The sequence below is a fragment of the Pelecanus crispus genome, chromosome 11 (assembly GCF_030463565.1).
Source record: "Pelecanus crispus isolate bPelCri1 chromosome 11, bPelCri1.pri, whole genome shotgun sequence".
Classification (NCBI taxonomy): Eukaryota; Metazoa; Chordata; class Aves; order Pelecaniformes; family Pelecanidae; genus Pelecanus; species Pelecanus crispus.
Window position 1 is genome coordinate 11,553,138 of NC_134653.1, and position 18,096 is coordinate 11,571,233.

The 18,096-nt window shown below is 33.8% G+C and overlaps 1 protein-coding gene across 2 annotated transcripts in view; it reads left to right on the top strand.

Annotated features, from left to right (window-relative positions):
- Positions 1 to 18,096, top strand: part of SNX29 (sorting nexin 29) — a 142,370-nt gene that overhangs the window by 40,754 nt on the left and 83,520 nt on the right. For both annotated transcript variants that reach the window (XM_075718267.1, XM_075718268.1), the window contains exons 14-15: positions 8,866 to 8,948; positions 13,173 to 13,279. In XM_075718267.1, the coding sequence (XP_075574382.1) occupies positions 8,866 to 8,948; positions 13,173 to 13,279 (190 nt within the window). The remainder of the gene's footprint in view (positions 1 to 8,865; positions 8,949 to 13,172; positions 13,280 to 18,096) is intronic.

An 18,096-nucleotide genomic window follows, 5' to 3' on the forward strand; every position in this document is an offset into this window, starting at 1 on the left:
AACCCTCGCCTTGTCTAAATGTGATTTAGCTTAAGAAAGACTTTTAAAGGTAAATGCTGCTGTAATAGTGTGATTTTCTTCTTGCAATTCTAAATAAGCTCTGGAGTAGCCTGTGATACCTAAGATCTTGGAGACGATTCACATGTATAGTAAACAACAAACCTATCCCAAATGTTAAATAAGATTAGTAATCTGCGCTTTATCACAGAGAGAAGTGTTTGTTTTCTGCATGCGCAGGCAGAGTGCGTAGTGTCAATCGTGAAGTGCCACAGCTGAGATTCCTATAAGCTTTTTATTGCATAGCAGAACTATTATCTGAAAATGATAAATGTAAAGCTTTCTTCTTAAAAAAAAAAACGTATTTAGAACGCTACTAATTCTGCTTTTGATGACACATCAAACTGAACTACTCACTTTAAGGGAGGGAGAGATATGCCTAAGTGGGTTTGACATTCATGTGATGTAGGGCAGTTGAGACAATACAAATACTTCATCATTTAATATTCACATTTCAGGTTATAGGAATTGTATATTCATATTTCTTTGACTCACTTCCCCCACAGCTTTAGAATTTGCAGTGACATATGGGTGAATCAGATATTTGTCATGCACGTACCTTTTTAAAGAATAGATAAGGAGCTTTTTTAACAGGATCTAGAGATGCTCACTTAGCCTAACTTGTTAGTTTTAAACAAGTTTAATTTGTTTTATTGCTGCAGGGACTGGGTATGTTGTGTTGATTATTCTTCTGAAAGTCAGTTTACCTTGTCACATGATAAAAACAGTGTTGGGAGCTGCTTTGGAGGTACAACAAATTCTTGTGTCACCAGTTAGTTTGGACTTTGGATGCATTTCTTTAATGATTCATTACAACTCATTTTCTAGCACATAAGAAACCTTCCATATAGTTATTTTGGAATATAGGTTTTTCTTCTAAATCCTTTTGTTGATTCACTTTGTACATGGTAGGTGATGCTGCTGCAATAGTAACAGTACTAAAATTTTTTTAATAAGTACTATTTTAAACCAGGAATTGGAATCATAGAATCACAGAATCGTTTAGGTTGGAAAAGACCTTTAAGATCATCCAGTCGAATCATTAACCTAACATTACCAAGTCCACCACTAAACCACTTAAGGGTAGAGTAATAAATTACTTCATGTTTCCTGGCTTGGTGGCTGGATTATTTTTTTAATGAAAGTAAAAACTGGGATTCATTAAGGTTGGAAAGGACCTCTAAGATCACCAGTCCAATCATCAGCCCAACATCACCGTGCCTACTAAGTCCCAAAGTGCCACATCTACCTGTTTTTTGAACACTTCCAGGGATGGTGACTCCACCACCTCTCTGGGCAGCCTCTTCCAATGCTTGACTACCCTTTCCATGAAGAAATTTTTCCTAATATCCAATCTAAACCTCCCCGATGCAGCTTGAGCCCATTTCCTCTCATCCTATCAGTAGCTACTTGGGAGAAGAGCCCAACAGCCACCTCACTACAACCTCCTTTCAGGTAGTTGTAGAGAGCGATAAGGTCTCCCCTCAGCCTCCTCTTCTCCAGGATAAACAATCCCAGTTCCCTCAGCCGCTCCTCATAAGACCTGTGCTCCAGACCCTTCACCAGCTTTGTTGCCCTTCTCTGGACACGCTCCAGCACCTCAATGTCCTTCTTGTACTGAGGGGCCCAAAACTGGACACAGTATTTGAGGTGTGGCCTCACCAGTGCTGAATACAGGGGCAAGCTGAATAATTTGAAGAATTTGAAATAACAAATATAACAAAAGTGCTGCATAATACACTAGGTGAGTGAGAGGAAACTAAGTTTCAGATAGTTTGTAATAGTGAAATCTCACTGTTTATCTTGAAGACAATTAATCACACAACTAGAGTAGAAAAATTTCCTCAGTTGTAATATTCTGAACATCTTAAGGCAAGGAAAATCGTTCAGTAACAATCTGGCTGTTGTAATTTGATGAACAAATATGCTTCAGATTACGAGAGCTGATATTTTTGTGTGTCTCCAAAGCTCTTGCAAAGAATTTGACTTAAATATCTTCCTGAAGGCTTTGAGAACACAAATTTCAGTGACACATCAGTCAGTGTTGAAATGATTACTTCTGGATATCTGCAAAATTGATTTATTCAGCTGGTCTCCTAGACTCTCCAAAGAGTCTCTGGTCTCCTAGACGAAATGCTAGCTTAGAGAAATTTTCCTGAGTTTCCTAAGTTCTCTTTGAAAAATGGAAAAATTCTTAGGTCATTTTAGTTTCAAGTAGTGGTAGTTGCATTCTTCCATGTGAAGTACTTGAATAGCTCTTTCATAACAGTTACGATATTGTTTCAAAAGGAGCAGTCTCAGCATTCAGCCTATTTCCTAGCCTAGATAGAGTAGACTAAATAGACTCTTTAGTATAATTTTGTAAGCTGGTTTTCTGTTGTTCCGCCCCCCTCCCCCAATGAGCCTTTCTCAAATTGCATGGACATATTGTGCCAGTGGCTTCTTGGCAATGCTAAAATTTTTTAATTGAGATTCTTTTTTCTTTATGGAATACTATTACATCCCTTTGCAAGGCAAAGAAATTTATTGAAGTTGACTGTGAAATTGGATAATCTCAGATTGCATATTCTTAGACTATATTCAGAAATGTTGGAAGAAAGTATTTTACAAAGGGCAGGCTTTGTAGCAAGAAAAGCAGATAGAGAAGATGAAAATGCACTGTGTAGGGAAGTGGGGGGTGAGAATTTGACTGTACTTCATCTTACACTTTTATGTACCTTCTGTTTACTACACATTCTGTAACCTGATCTGCCTCCTCTTATCTAGTGTCTGTACTGTTTAAGCCACATTGCTTTGGATTTGGCATTTCATATTAATCTGTTTTACAACACTTCATTCAGAGTCCTAGTGCTTCAGTGATGGGTGAATGATGTGTTGTGCATCTTGAAATGATTGCATCACCTACCTTAAGCAGCTTCTTAGAGAGAGGAAAAAATATCTCCTGTCCCTGCTTGTGAAAAATATTTGAATCTTCCTATATTCAGTGATTTTTTTCCTGCTTAGTTAGTTGGTGACATGTCACAAGTTACAAAAACATTTTATAAAAAGAGTGAGATAAGTTATTTCATAAGATAAACGGCTTCCTCATATTTCTTATACACAAAGCCATTTTTTGCTTTTTCAGATGTGGTATCAGTGCTAAGATGGGGCCTTTTCATAATTTAGATTTGAACACAGTCTATGTTACGAAGCTATCATGAGAATAGTTTTCAGTTTACCATGCATATGGTGTGTGTCTTTCATGACAAGCACTTAGTTTAGCACATTTTTCTTCATTACAGTTTTTTTCAGAGATTGGTTTTATACCATAATCTCATTATATTGTATATAGTTCAACTTCCACTTCTATGAGTAATAGTTCTCATTTTTCTTATTTCATTTAGGGTACATATGATTACAATTAATTGTGATCTTGCACCTCCTAATAGTAGGATCATAGGATAATTTGGGTTGGAAGGCGTCTCTGGAAGTCATCTAGCCCAACCTCTGTGTATCGATTGTACATATTCTTGGAGTACACTGTTTATTTCAATTCATTCTCAAGATTCATACAATTTTTTAAATTATTTGGAGATTTGGTACCTTTATAGTGTTTTCTAAAACTAAGTTTTTATCAAGACATAGACATCTGTTGGATTTTTTTTTGTAAGCCTGAATTTAGAAATAAGACATATTTTAGGAGTAAGCTCCACAGAAAGCACTTGTTAGTATCTGGTGTTTGTGCCAGAAACTTAATTACAGCATTCTTCAGGCCACTATAGTTGAGATATGTGAGAAACTACTGTTTTTCAAATTCTTTTCTTACCGTGCTCATTTTACAGAAGCCCTAGAGGAATTTTTGTATTTTCTTCAAGAAGCAGTTGTGTGGTGGGGTTTTTTTTTGTTTGTTTTGTTTTTTTTCCTGTTAAGGTATAGGAAAATAAGTCCTATAAGGCCTCTTCCTCTGTAACAAAAATCATACCTTAAAGGTATATTGTTCTTTAACCTTTTAATAAAATGTTTGGAAGTCAGCTTTTATCAAACACTTTCTTACTGGTATTCATTTGTATTAACAACCAGAAATCTTATTTTGAAGAACATAGGATGCATCTAATTTGACTTGCATAGTAGACCTTACGTGTGCTTGCTGTATGTATACATGCTTCAGTAAGCATATCTATCTGTCCCAGAAACTGTGTGGACATTACTGGAAAATAACCAACCTCCTTCAACTCTCCTTGTTCCCCCACAATGACAGTTTTTAAAAGGGATGCTATGGCACAAGGAAGGTGGGGGAGATTTCACCTGCGGGGCCTTGGTCCTTCTCCAAGAACAGAGCAGAAGTCCCAGCAGGGGGGCTGATCCACTGCTGTGTTCCATATGAATAGCATCTCTCTTCCACACTCTCCTCCCTTTGATGTGAGAACATGCTGCTTGTTATCCTGTTACATTCATCCTCTCGATACGAGAGTCCTTAGGGAACAGCTGCTACTTTTCCTGGCATGAATTACCTTGTGGGCGAGGATATGCATTTATCAGTAATATTGCATGCTATCTTTTCATTCATTATATACATAAAAGTCAGGTATACGTTTCCCAAAATGCAAACTTGTTTTATGTTGCTAAAAAAAATTATCATTCTTACAGTAGTTTTGATTTTCTTTTAGGCAGCATTTCCTTAAATGCTAATTTTTAAATAATAAAATTGAGAGGAATTCTAATTATTTTTGCTTCAAGATTAGGCATGGAATTGAAGGTATTTGACAACTTACATTTATTGTGTAATTGATCATGCCTTGTCATTCCAGATAGTTTTCCAAAGAAGATAATAAATACGTTTGTTGTTCCTAAGATGTTCTGTGGCTGTGTACAATTAATGAATATTTAAACAAAATTTCTTTTCAGTAAATCAATATTTTGTTTCTGTATTAGTATGATTAATGTCACTAAATATTGCCATTGGAAAGTAAATCCTTTACTGCTAATGTTTTATTTCATAGCTTTGGGAAAAAGGATACCTTACACTAGTAATGCCAGTCAAGTATTGCTGTATAAACAAGCCCTGACCATATGCATACTCTTGAAAGAAATTTACTGAATATTTTTCCTTTTTCTGACTCTGGTTTCAGTACAGGAGTTTAGTAGGATCCTTAAGATTTTTCCTATAATTTGTGAATACATGCAGTGGTTTCTGGTGAATTTTCAAGTATGCCGGACAGTAGAAATACTTACAATTTTAGGGATTTTATGAGGTGGTATCTTCCATTTTAGAAAATTGATAAAAGTTACTCATGTATCACCATTTATGGTTTTGATATTTACATTCCTCTTCTCCTTGCTTACAGTTGTTATTATGTACTGATTCATTACCATAATTAGTCTTGTATTTTTCCTCTGGTTTTAAGCAAAGACTCTGTTAATGGCTGAGAGTGGATACACATAATTTTGTAATATTCTGATTTAGCTTTTTGCTTTAGTACTTTTCCTGAAGATAACTACAGAGTTTAATTGCATCTTAAGTAATATAACTGGATAAAAGTGCTATAGAATAAAATACACGCTGGTAAAAAAGGTTGATCTTTACAGCATTAGCTTATAAATAAAGTGTTTATTAGAACATGGAAATGTCTTTATCTGCTTTTCTTTGGTGAATAGTCACAGAACTATGAAGAAACTCCTACAGTTGCTTGAAAAAACTTCAGATGGAATGAAATTTATCCTGCTGTTACAGATATGTGTCATTTATAAGTTGCTGTATTTAAATGTATTTGTATTTCTCTAGTCATGTGTTTGGAGAGATTTTGGAGATAAATCTGCTCTATCACAAACTAACTTTGTATTTGTCTTAAGGAAAAAGAAGTGGGGAAATACATATGTGCTTTCTTTGTCTTGAAGACGTAAAGCTTCAAAGATGTTCTGCTAATCCGCTTCTTGTGTGTACCCAAATAATAATAAATCATAAAGAGACCTGGTGAAGAGTTAAATTCTGTTTTCATAGGATGCTTTAAATCCATTTTTTTGTGATTGGATTTCAAACCTTAGTATTTTTTTCAATGTAGCTCTTATTGTGTAGTCTTCTAGTTTTATAATCAAACAACCAAAGAAAAGTATGTCTTGTATCATAATTCTGCATGAGTAATCACCAATGGTATAAAGCTTAATCAACAACACACACTAGACCTGTGCCATTTGAGTAAAAAGAGTAATTTGTAGGAATACTAGATTGTCATCCTCTATCATTGAGCTGATAAAGAGTAAAATGACATATCACTCTGTCTTTCAGCTACTTATTAACATGGGAGAAGTGATCAGGAAGGGAAATTTGTTATAACTGAGGTTCTGGAGATGGGTGTGCTTTTAGTGGCTTAGATTTTTTTTTTCTTTCTTTTTTTTCCATCTAACCCCTTCAACTTGTACTTACAGTCTTGTCACTTAGTGTTCATCACATAATGTGGAATTGTTTGGAGCACTTCAAAAGATGCTGAAAGCATTGTGTTTATCACTAGTTTGATAACAGGCTAACAGTTTTGCTTCAAGTTAGATGGTAAAGTTTGGAAGAGTTGCAAAAATAAAGCTGGGGCCTTCACATAGAAGTATTTAACATCCTTAACAATAGGTAGTACTGTTGGGTCAGGGACAAGAATTTCTGGAAATCTGACCCTTAACTCCTATACAGCAGTTTCTCCTCCTATAAAATACTTGCTGTGAATATCTGGTATAATGCCTCTTGAAGTCATTAAAGACTCTAGTGAGTGCTTGCTAGGGGTTTTCTGGTTTTTTTTTAAACATGCTCTGATTAAAAGAGCTATATAAATTCCTATGTATCAGGACAGGCCCTCCTTGGAATTTAGCTAAATAATAGTAATGAGAAAGAGATGTCAAAGTGTGAGAAGTAATAAGATGATAGAGGCATATTGGAAAATGGTGACTGGGCCATAGTATCCTGCTTTGAATTTCAGTCTTGTATCAAACGCCTTAAGTGAATTAAAGTCTTTTTGAAGTTCATCTGTACTGTATAAATTTTAATTGATAGGCGCAATAGTAAAAAATGGATTTTTTTTTTTTTATGCTGTCTCAGTACACACAGAAGGCACTGAGTCTGTTCTCAAATGTAGAAACGAGATGGTGTATGATTATTTCATAAGAATCCTTAGAACTCTAATATATTGCAGTTGTATACAGTTATTTCCATGCAGACATATTTACACTTCTGGTGAGAAATCTTTCTGTCTGGCTGTCATATAATTCTTTTTTTCATGAATGAATTATTTAGACTTGTTTTAATATAGTATATAGAATTTCTGATTTGGGTTTTGGTTTTTTTTTTTCCTTAATCTGAATATCAGTGTCCATCTCTGGTGGAAAAACTGATTTGTTCTTTGTAGTCTAGGAAATGAAAAATATCATAAAATGCATGAAATCACCAAGGACTTTGTTAAAAATTTATAGGTAATCAATAGTTTCTTCTCAATTATTTAGTAACCGCCTACTAAAGGACTGAATAAAATGGAGGTTACATAGTTCAGAAAACTGATTTGAAATCCATAGAAATAAGAAAATAGTACCAGTCTAGGGTTTTTAGATATAAATATGGCATTGCTCACAACAGCAGTTTATTTTTTTGTATGTGTGTATATATAATATATGTATTTTTTTGTGTGTGTATATGTATAGAATGATAAGGACCATCAAACGTATTTGCATGTGTTTCTGAATACTTCTCATTCTTAAATAAATTCCAATAAATAAAATGCCTACCTTTTTGTGTATAATCTGTTTACAGCTTTCTGCAATCTGTTACAATCTGTTACATATCTAGGATTTCGTCATTCCTAGAGCTTGTACGGCTCCCCTGGCATGATTTTGACCTGCCTGTGTTCTCTCTTCTCTCTAACCAGTTGTGGGTTTCTTGTGTGCGATGTTATGTGCTGTACCTGTGGCACCTGTGTATTTCTACCCTGATATTTTCTTAAGGCAGAGTAGAAGTTGTCTGAATTCACTCTCTTGCAACACATTTTAGTTATGTTTCTTCTGTATAAACACTTCTGTCATACTTGGTTAACTGAATGGGCTTAGACAGGTAATTGAATTTTCAGACATGCGATTTGTCAGTTTTGTTTAAAATTCAGTCAGTTAGAATCCTTTTTATTTCCCCCCAAATATAAACTAAGGTGCTTAATGTTGTTAGGAGGAACTGTGATAGTACCTGGTTTGAATACTTGTACCTTCCAAAGAAAAAAGAGACGGGCACAGGTACTGAAATATGAGTTGAAGGGATTAACTTAATTTCTTCTCTTACGGTTTTCATTTAGGAGTGGTACGAGGAAAACTTTTACCTTGAATATTGTTGCTGAAGTGCTGGCATTTTCTTACAACGATAAAGTCTGTTTCTAAAGCTGAATTCTTATTTGCTTGACTTTAAATACTTGGACAAGTAGGAAAATGATTGTCTAATTGTATACTGGCCATTCTGAATGTCCTTGTCTAGTATCCCATCATTTTTTTAATTGACTTGATTTAGATAGACTGTATCATTGTTCTGCCATCAATGTAGCATAGTATTGAAAAATTTAAATTAAACAATTAATGAAAAGTTTTTGATTATGAGATAATCTGTTTTACTGATGTGTTTATGTGGCCCTGGAAAAGCAGTTTTCCTGGTACTCTGCTGTTGATGTATTATTATTCAATGTGTAAGTACTTTTTTTTTCACCTTGATGACACAACTTAGATAAAGCTTATTATTACAGATTGTTTGTTTCCATTGAAATGGGTTTTCCTCTATTTTGAGAAAACAGTAATATTTATTTATTTTGTTCTTATCAACAGAGAAAATGAGGTGCTAAAAGTGCAACTTAAGAAGTATGTAGGAGCTGTCCAGATGCTCAGAAGAGAAGGTCAAACAGTGGAAGGTAAGGATAAAATGAAGGGGGGTGGGGAGGAAATCCATGCACAGGGTTTGTTTTTCTGTGTGCTACCACTGAGACAGAGTTTATTGGAGGCATAGGTATACTAACCAAATGATGGAAGTGATTCCTGGACTTGTATAAAAACTGACAATGAAAGAATAACCAGTGAACAGACATGTCTCTGGTTTATAATAACCTGCATTCTTTTTTTCCTGATTGATCCTAAAATGGATCTTTGTAGATAAGCAATCCTGTGCAAACCCTGGTCCATAACCAACACTTCAGCAGCACAAAGCAATCCCAGTGTGGCTGGGGACGTGGTTCATGCTTCCACATGCTACCCAGTGTGACATCAGCCCTCCCCCTGTTGGAAAACAGCAGCATCTGAAAAAATGACATTCTGTTTCTATGAGAACTGTCCCTGATGCATCTCTGGGCTATTTGCTGTTGTGTGAACAGTTTTGTTATGCAGATTGGTATCAAACAAAAAGAATGTTATGTGATGGCATACTATCAAATTGCTGCTGAGTAGAAACAATCAGGAAGTCTTTGCTTTCCTTACTGAGCCTTCACCAAAACAAATGAAATAATTTACATGAAAGTGGGGTTAGCAAGAAGTAATGATAAGCCCTATTCATCTCTTCCAAGCATGGTAGAATATTATCTCCCAATAGTAAAAATAACGTATTTGATATCTTTACCTTTTGAGTAAAATACTGATGTAGATTTTTATACTTATTTTTACAGAGCATTTTCTGGTAGATGAGGTGGTCTTACTTTTTTTTTTCAATAAGAAACTTTCCAGAAAAAGCTATCAGATGAAAATTTAATTTAAAAAATAATCTGCGAATTAATGTGGTATTGGAACATAAGAATAGTTATTTTGAGAAGAGAAAATTTAGTATCCCTAGATTATACTGTTAGTATTGTTTTGGAGATCAGTATTTGCAGACTGTTTGAAATAGACTCTATATTAAGACAAGACATTTCACTTTCTTTGCTAAGTTGTTCTGACTAATGAACAGATTGTATATCTGAAAGATAACGAGTTATCAGCAGTGCTACCTGTTTTTCTTCAGTGGTCAGTGGTGATAGAAGTGTCCGTGACAGGATGGAGTCTTGATTCTGAATCGTCTTCTGGTGCGACCTTATTTCCCCTGACTACAGAAGGTGTTTTGAGAGATGAGGTGGCTTTTCAGAAATTGGCACCATCCTTTTTTTTTTTTTTTTTTAATTGTCAATATTGTGGTCATATAAGTGGCTGTATGAATGAATACTACATTAATTCTGCTCTTAAGGGCTAGTCACTATACTTAATCTGTAGTTTAAAAACTTCATTCATCCTTAAAAGGACTTTTGTTAGTGAGAACACATGTTTTTACTTCCGACTTTGCTGGAGTGTAGTGATTCATATTAAGAATTATTCATGAAAACCATCGCTTAAGCTTCTTATAGTAGCAGAAATTATCCTTCATTAGATACTGAAAGTTTCCATGATGAGCGTAATTATAGGAAAAGAAAAAAAATATTCCTAGGCTAGCTATATTCTGCCATGTTAAAATTATGCAAATTAGTGAGTGATAAGAATAGAAACTGAGTAGGATGGTCAGATTTTATAGATGAAAAAGGGGATGGAACAGTACCAACATTTCTAAAAATGAATACATGTATGCTTTATGCTCGAAGGATACTTAATCAATCCACAGTAATTTTCCATAATATTTATCATTGGTGACCAGAATAAATTTCAGCTATATGCACTATTTGTTATAATTTTTGTTATATTCTAACTTCACACACTGTATTTTTATAAAACCAAATTTTTTTTTTTTTCTTAGCTGCCATTGGAGACTTATGTGAGATTTTGAGTACTGGGGCCTCTGACTCAAAAAAGTACTTAAGCATGTAAATAATCCCTGAGAACTAATATGTTTAGATACACTTCAAAAAATGAGAGTGAAGCAAAAGAAGTTTTTTCTTTTACCAGATTTATAGAAACTATTGCGTCCATGGTTTATATACGTAACTTGCAGTATCGCATTGTTGGCATTCATATTTTTAGATGTGAGCCTTCATAATTAAGAATATTTGCATTATTGAGAAAAGCTGTTTGTACTTTTCATTACATATATCATTGTGTAACTTAAGGCAAATTACTGAATTCCAATTACTGAATTATACCAATGTGGTATAACTTAAAGTGACCGTAACAACTTGTCTTAAGTAATTTTGTTCTTAATTAGCTTACATGCTTAAAAGGATTACAGAGTATATTTACAAGACCTGTTTTATTACTGTGTTCTGAGATTGTGACAATTTTGTGAAGAAAATAGGATGTTTTCTCTGCTTTTGTCATTTTAAGTTAAAATTCTTGTTGGTTTCTCATATATTAATTTATGCACTTATAGGTTAAGGTTCTTGACTTATAACTAGCCTTACATGTAGACAGGGACATAGAGTTCTGATCTGTTTAAACTCGGAAAACTCCCAGCTGTCCTCTTTTGCTGTAATGTTAGGAAATTGTCTTCATCAGGGAGGCATAAGCTGTTGCATACAACTAATTTCACTGCTGCCCTGTTTTGTCATAATGAGTAATTTCAGCGATGATTAATCTTCTTCGAAATAGTATCAAAACAAAAGTCTTAAATGTATTGTAGATTTTAGAACACTATGTGTTTAGACTTTCTGTGAAACTATTTTGAAAGAGTAAAAATAAATTGAGCTTCTGCTGTTATTTATATGACTATAAATAGAGAAGAATCTACGTTTGCTACAATAATCAGATCAGATGCTATTGACTATGGCTTTTAAATAGTTTTCTAAAATAATAAATGAAACTCAGCATAATACTTTGCCTTGTGGTGACTTAAAAAAACAAAAAGACCACTCAGCAAATGTGATTATAAATAAATTGCCCAAGAGTCAGAACAGTGTCAAGTTCAGAATATCATACCAGCTTTCAAAATGAGTGATCACTGCTGTACACTGAACAGTTTGATATTGGTATTTAAATATTTAATAAATGAGCATCCTGATTTCTCAGCCATCAGCAGCAGTTGGATGTGTACCATTTTTCAAACCTGCTTTGATACAATAGTATTATGTATATGAACATGCTGATCTCAGAAGTTTCTGGAACTCCAAGTAAGATTTACTTCAAGTAAGATTTACAAGAAATAGCTCTTAAAACAGCTTTCAAAATTTACTTAAAATCATAATAAACTTCTGAATGTATACATTCTTCCTCGAAGCAAAAATCAGTTCCCAGGCTCAAGAGTATTTAGTCAGATGAATTATGGTGTCTTGTATCTACCTTATAGTGGTTATATATATAGTTTAAATTTTGAAAAATGGTGAAACCATTTGTTAAACCTCTCTTTTATTAGGGCTTGTTTACTTTATATGTGCTAACTTGTTTTTTTAGAAATTCATGATCTGTGAGGAAAAGCTGAATTGGACTTTGTGTAACTTGGAGAAGGGGAGACTTGCTTAAAATAGGCCTTCAAGTGATCACCAAATACATAAATGATAGCAAGGAATGGGAATAGAATAAACTATAGTGTTCATTCACTGCGGGTAAGAAAAGAAGTAAGGGGCTTAAATGGCAGGTAAAGGAAGTTTGATTAGCTATCAAGAAAACCTTTCTGAGAAGAATACTTAAATTTAAATAGATTGTGCAGGAAAGCATGAAATCTCCATTATTGGAGGTTTCTAGGAATAAATTAGACAATTAACTGTCAGAAATGAAATAGCTACAGCTGATTCTGCTTTATGCAAAACCGTGAAATACGAGATGAAGAATGGAATGTCCATTCTCAGCCCTATTTTCTGTAATTTATGTGATATGTGAGTAGTCTGTGCAACTAATATGAAATGATATTTTGGACGAGAAGTAGACAAAAGACTTAAATGAGAAGCATAGGCTTAGTTTTCAAAGGCTTTGGGTAGGAATTTTAGTTACTGCCTACATATATTAGATAGCTGTAGTCACAGAACAGCCAAATGCTTTTAGTTTGCATTTTTTTCTGTTGAGAGTCCCTGTCTAAATATTGCTCATGAGAAAGCTCCCTACAGCATTTGTATTGTAGTACTTGTAATACTGTTTAATATTACATCCTATTTTGATACTTCTAATAACTGTTTCTTTTAGAGCTATTACTTCTAAACAGGTTGTCTTAGATATTTTTGTAATTTAACATTTTAATTTGAGGTATCTCTTTGTTTTAGTTCTGCCAAACATTTGGAGCACTGATGGTGAATTTACTATTCCAGAGCAAAAGCAAGTAGAAAACAATGAGGAACTAGCCAGCTCTTACGAAAGAAAATTGATTGAGGTAAAGTTTGTACTGCACAAACTTTATGGAATCATAATTGTAACATACCATTTGAAGCTGTAAATAGTTTCTTTGCTTATTTGTTATTTTTTCACCATTAGTGTAAAAGAAAAGTCTGATTTTAATTTTCAGGCTTCTGTGTTAAAATACAAATTTGTTCATTCACCTTCAAAGCATATTTAAAGCAATTCAGATAATTAAAAATGCTTTTCCTGACAAGGGTACATTTATACTTCGATATTAAAATGAAGATTTTAATAAATAAGCAAGTACCTTAAGCTTAAAACTGGTGGTGGTGAAGTTGAAAGCATCACTGACAATAGGTTTCAGGTATTGTGTAAGTTACAGTACATAATTACAGGCATTGCTCTTTTGTCAGTTGAGCTTTAAAATGAGGACATACTGAAATCTGTACCTTTTTCTGTGCTTTCATACTATTTTCTGATTGCCAAACTGTGTTTCATTTTTGTATTGCTTTACCGTGTAGCTTATTGAATACTGCAGTATGGAAACAGATGATGGAAGCTACTAGTTCTGTTGATATGACCATGTTAGAAAAAGTTCTTAATGCAAGATTCACTTTTAAGACTAATGTAAAATTCATTAAAGAAAAAAAAAGAAAGATTAGGGTTTCATCCTAAATTTAAATACAAATGATTTTCCAGACAAAAGTAATGAAATTTAATATCTAATACCCATATCTCCTATTAAATATTAAATGAACATTTTTATAAAAAGTAAAACAATTCTCTATGTCTTTCTCTTGCCCAAAATACTCTGAAATTGGATACTCATATTAACTGATTAACATGAAGATGACTAAAAATGCAGGTCGTACATCAAAGAGATTAATACAATTCTTCTAAAACATTCATACTTGGTTATCCTTTTCTCATAGGACATGTGAAACTAATTCTCTCCCTAATGCATACCTTTGGTTGGGTTCTTCTGACTCCTTTCCTCTGTTCTGTACCTATCAAAAGAATATCTTAATTAAGAACACAGGTAAAATATCTTTCAGCTTTAAAAGCGTCCTCCTTAGTTCTACTAAGTTTGTCTGCATGTTCAGGAATTTGTTGCTAACACTTCTGAGTTTGTGGAAGGAGGTGTTAGCAGTAGCACCGATGACACAGCAGCAGATGTAACCGCTGGAAAACCTTGTTGCAAATCCCATCCAGAAGAGGAAGTCTGCATCTGAGTCTCACTTACTAGTCTTCACATACTCAAAATAGGATGTAACCCCTGTAACAATCCAGATGTGTTTACCAAAAGTTATTGCTCCTTTTTCTCTCCACAAACGAAAGATGTGAAGTCTTATTTTCACAGGTTTAGGCTGTGTTGCGTTCCAAATTGAGGACTAGGATAGAAACCACTCTGGAATGCTGTTCTGGCAGTTCCATTCAGCTAGAGTTGGGTCTGAAAAATGTTCAGACATAAGGACTTTTAGTAACTGTTATTTTGTGTCTAGTAGACTATTTCAACTGGAGACAAAGATTCCCTTGAATTTCTTGGTAGCTGATCAGGATATTGAAGTCTCCCCACAGAGAAATGGCTAGCTGTCAAAAGAATGAAAAGAACAGTTCTGCTGACTAATTAGAGGTTTTTTTTTTCTTTTTTTCCATTGGAAATTATTTTGTTCATAATAATCTATTGAAGAAATTTTCAGTTTCTTACCATACTTGTAAAAAAGTTTGTATTTATCAAAGTTCTTTAATTATGATCTGTAAATCGGTTGATTTAACCAAGTGGATAAAGAAAAGTTGCAACTGAAAATTATGAAGGAGTAAAGAAACTTAAAAAAACTTTTTACTGAATGTTATGCTTAAGACAGTATTAGAGAAATTTTTGTAAAAATTCTGCATAATTTTTTTAAATGGTGTACTTCCTTAGAAATAGTAGTGAAACATCTACCTAGTTACCACAATTTCTTCTAAACCCCCAATTTGAAGCTTGTTGGGGTAGTGATAGCTCTTTGGATACCTCTAGCAATTCCCCTATGTTTTCCAATGTCATATGCTTTGGGACTAGAATGCTATTTTGGTTTAGAAGAGAAAGTAGGTTGACTTATATATAACTCTCAAGCCATGAAAGTGTTTTTAAAATCATTGTAAGATATGTTTTGGGTCATGCTATGCATTGTTAGCATGTTTGCTGTATGTAAGGTAAAAATATGTTTCATTTGCTTTGTCCTGCTTCTGTAAGGTGTGTCGGAGTAACATCACTAGAAGTTTTCTTGTGTTACATGCTGAGGGAGAGACAAACTCTTCATAGTTTGCATTGCAACTAAGCTCAAAATAAACAATTACTAAAGACTTGCTGACGTGTCAGACCTGATATTGCTAAGGATTTAAAATGAAGCAAACCAAACAAAAAACCTAAAGCAATTGGGGTGTTTGTACATCTTTAAAAGACTTGTGGTCAAATGGTTATCTGTAAGATATTGTTTCCAATTGGTCTATTCTTTCTCTTTGTGGTTGTAGACCAGTAATGAACTAGTAAACATATCTAATGAGAGAGAACATGACTTCAACATTTTTTGCAGTTTCAGCCTTTGATAATTTTGTATTCTATTTAAGAGGAATTTTATTGGTGGACTTTAACCTCCATTTCATTAAAGTTAAATTGTAGGTCATGCTCATGATGTGCTAAATTGCATTATGAGAGAGCTCTGTTAAAGACTCAGTAAATGACATTGAATTTTCAGTTTTCTGGCATAGACTATTCCTGTCGGACTAGGGAATGAGGAAACTAGCTCCTCTGCTGGAATAACAGGCTTTTGATGTACTGAAACTTGTATCACTATATATTAATCCCTTATTGTTCTGCAGAAATATTCATTCCACAGGAATGCTGGACACAAACCAAACAGTTAAAAAAAAAAATCCTTTCCAACTCTCTAAGGCTTTCCTTCTAGAAGCCTGTACAAGAAACATTTCTAGGAGTCAGAATTTTTCTACATAAATTAACTAGGAATTGCTCAGTTTTTAAAGTAAAGTTCCATAGAAACCTGCAGTTTGCCTTTTAATTAACTTGAAAATACTCTTGTATCTTTTTCTAAAGCTCATAGACTTAACGTCTTATGTGGTAGGTGTACTATTGTATTTTTATGGCTGGCAAATTGATCTCTGAGCATTTGGTATGTGAGGCTGGGAGACTGTTTTTCTGAAGGTGCATATGCTGATCACGTGAACTCAAGATGTGAATCACTGTTCAAATAAGTACACTCAGTAGATTAAGGTTGAGAGTTTATTTCTGAATATTAGAAATTTGTGAGATCTGACACCTGTCAAAAAGGCTAATTTTAATGTTTTTTAAATTCCTGACAAATTATGCAGCTCTTCTGAAAAGTTGAATTGTTTCAGACATTTGAAACAATATCTACGAAAGGTAATTTTGGATATTAAGCCAAGCTTTCACCATTCCAGAGACTTTAATTTTGTGAATTTTAATGCCTTTGTTTCTTCCTTGTTGAACAAGTAATTCGTCAGCCAGTTGCATCCTGAGGCCTCAAAAGCATGCTACTGATTATTTTTACTCAAACTGACTTCTAGATTTTTAATCTCCTCAATTTCATTTCAAAGTGCTCAAATGACTTTAAGCTGTACTAAGGGTTTTTTTGAGCCAGCAGTTACACAAATAGAACAAATTATGTCATGTATCACTGTAGTTGGGTACGTGGCTTTTTAAATACTTTTAAACATTTGACCTCTCGTTTTTTGTTTGCTTGGTTTTTTGTTTGTTTTTTTTTTTTTTGGTAATGGAGTAAGGAAGTATGTGAAAAGGTAGCATCATGTAAAAAGCAGCTGTGTGACTTTAAGGTTCTTTGTGCTACTGTCATTGTTAGTAAATGGAAGTTCAAAAGATAGCCTTTCAGTCTTAAAAAATCTGGATATATATTGTAAGTTAATTTTGCTCAGATTTATTTTTACTAAAAATTTTTCAGTAGTATGCTACCAGATAATTAAAGTTACTGAATATTGGAGGATTTTCAAATATGAGAATGGGGCTTTGCTCATGATGCAATACATGAGTTTTGTTTGGGTTTTTTGTTACAAAATCCCTTCACATAGTAAGCTATCTGGTCAGGGAAGGTACTTTAAGTCACTAAAAGCTTTGCCAAAAAGTCTCAGCGTCTTTGTAGAGTTGTCTCTCAGTTTAGCATAACAGGTAACAATATACTGTAATGAATTTCTTTATGTCCTGAATTGAGATCCTGAAGTGGGGAATTTTGATGATATAGCAATTTTGGTAACGTCTGCTTAAAGTGCCACTTATTCCTTAAAATGAGATGATTATATGGAAAAGCTGTGGCAGCCACAGAGCAACTTAGTTACCTGCTTAAAAAAAAAAACCTCTGAAGAATTGTTTGACTGCTTGTCAATTTTTTTCTCATGCTTTTCTTCTAAAAATCATTTTGATTTGTTCTTTTATTACTCTTGATCCCTAAGTGATTCTACAAATTATTGGTAAATCTAGAACCTTTCACTGCATTCACAGTATGTGCTCTTACCTGTTAATGACATTCTAAGACAAGAAAAAAAGAAACCTTTCCTTAAGAAATAAACTCTGAAATATTAAATAACTTAGTTGAAAACTTATCTGAGTACCATTTCATTGAAGTACATGACCCATTTTATTGGAAATGAATGAAGATAAGTTTTGTGTTCTTTGACAGGATTCTGTAAAGAGATGGATTTTTTTTTTTTTCCTCCTAGATACTAAAATGCCTACAAATACAATTATTAAGTAATAGCATTTGTTTGCTTAGATTTAACATTTTCTTACAGGAGAGAATTGAAAAATAACCTTTTGTGAAG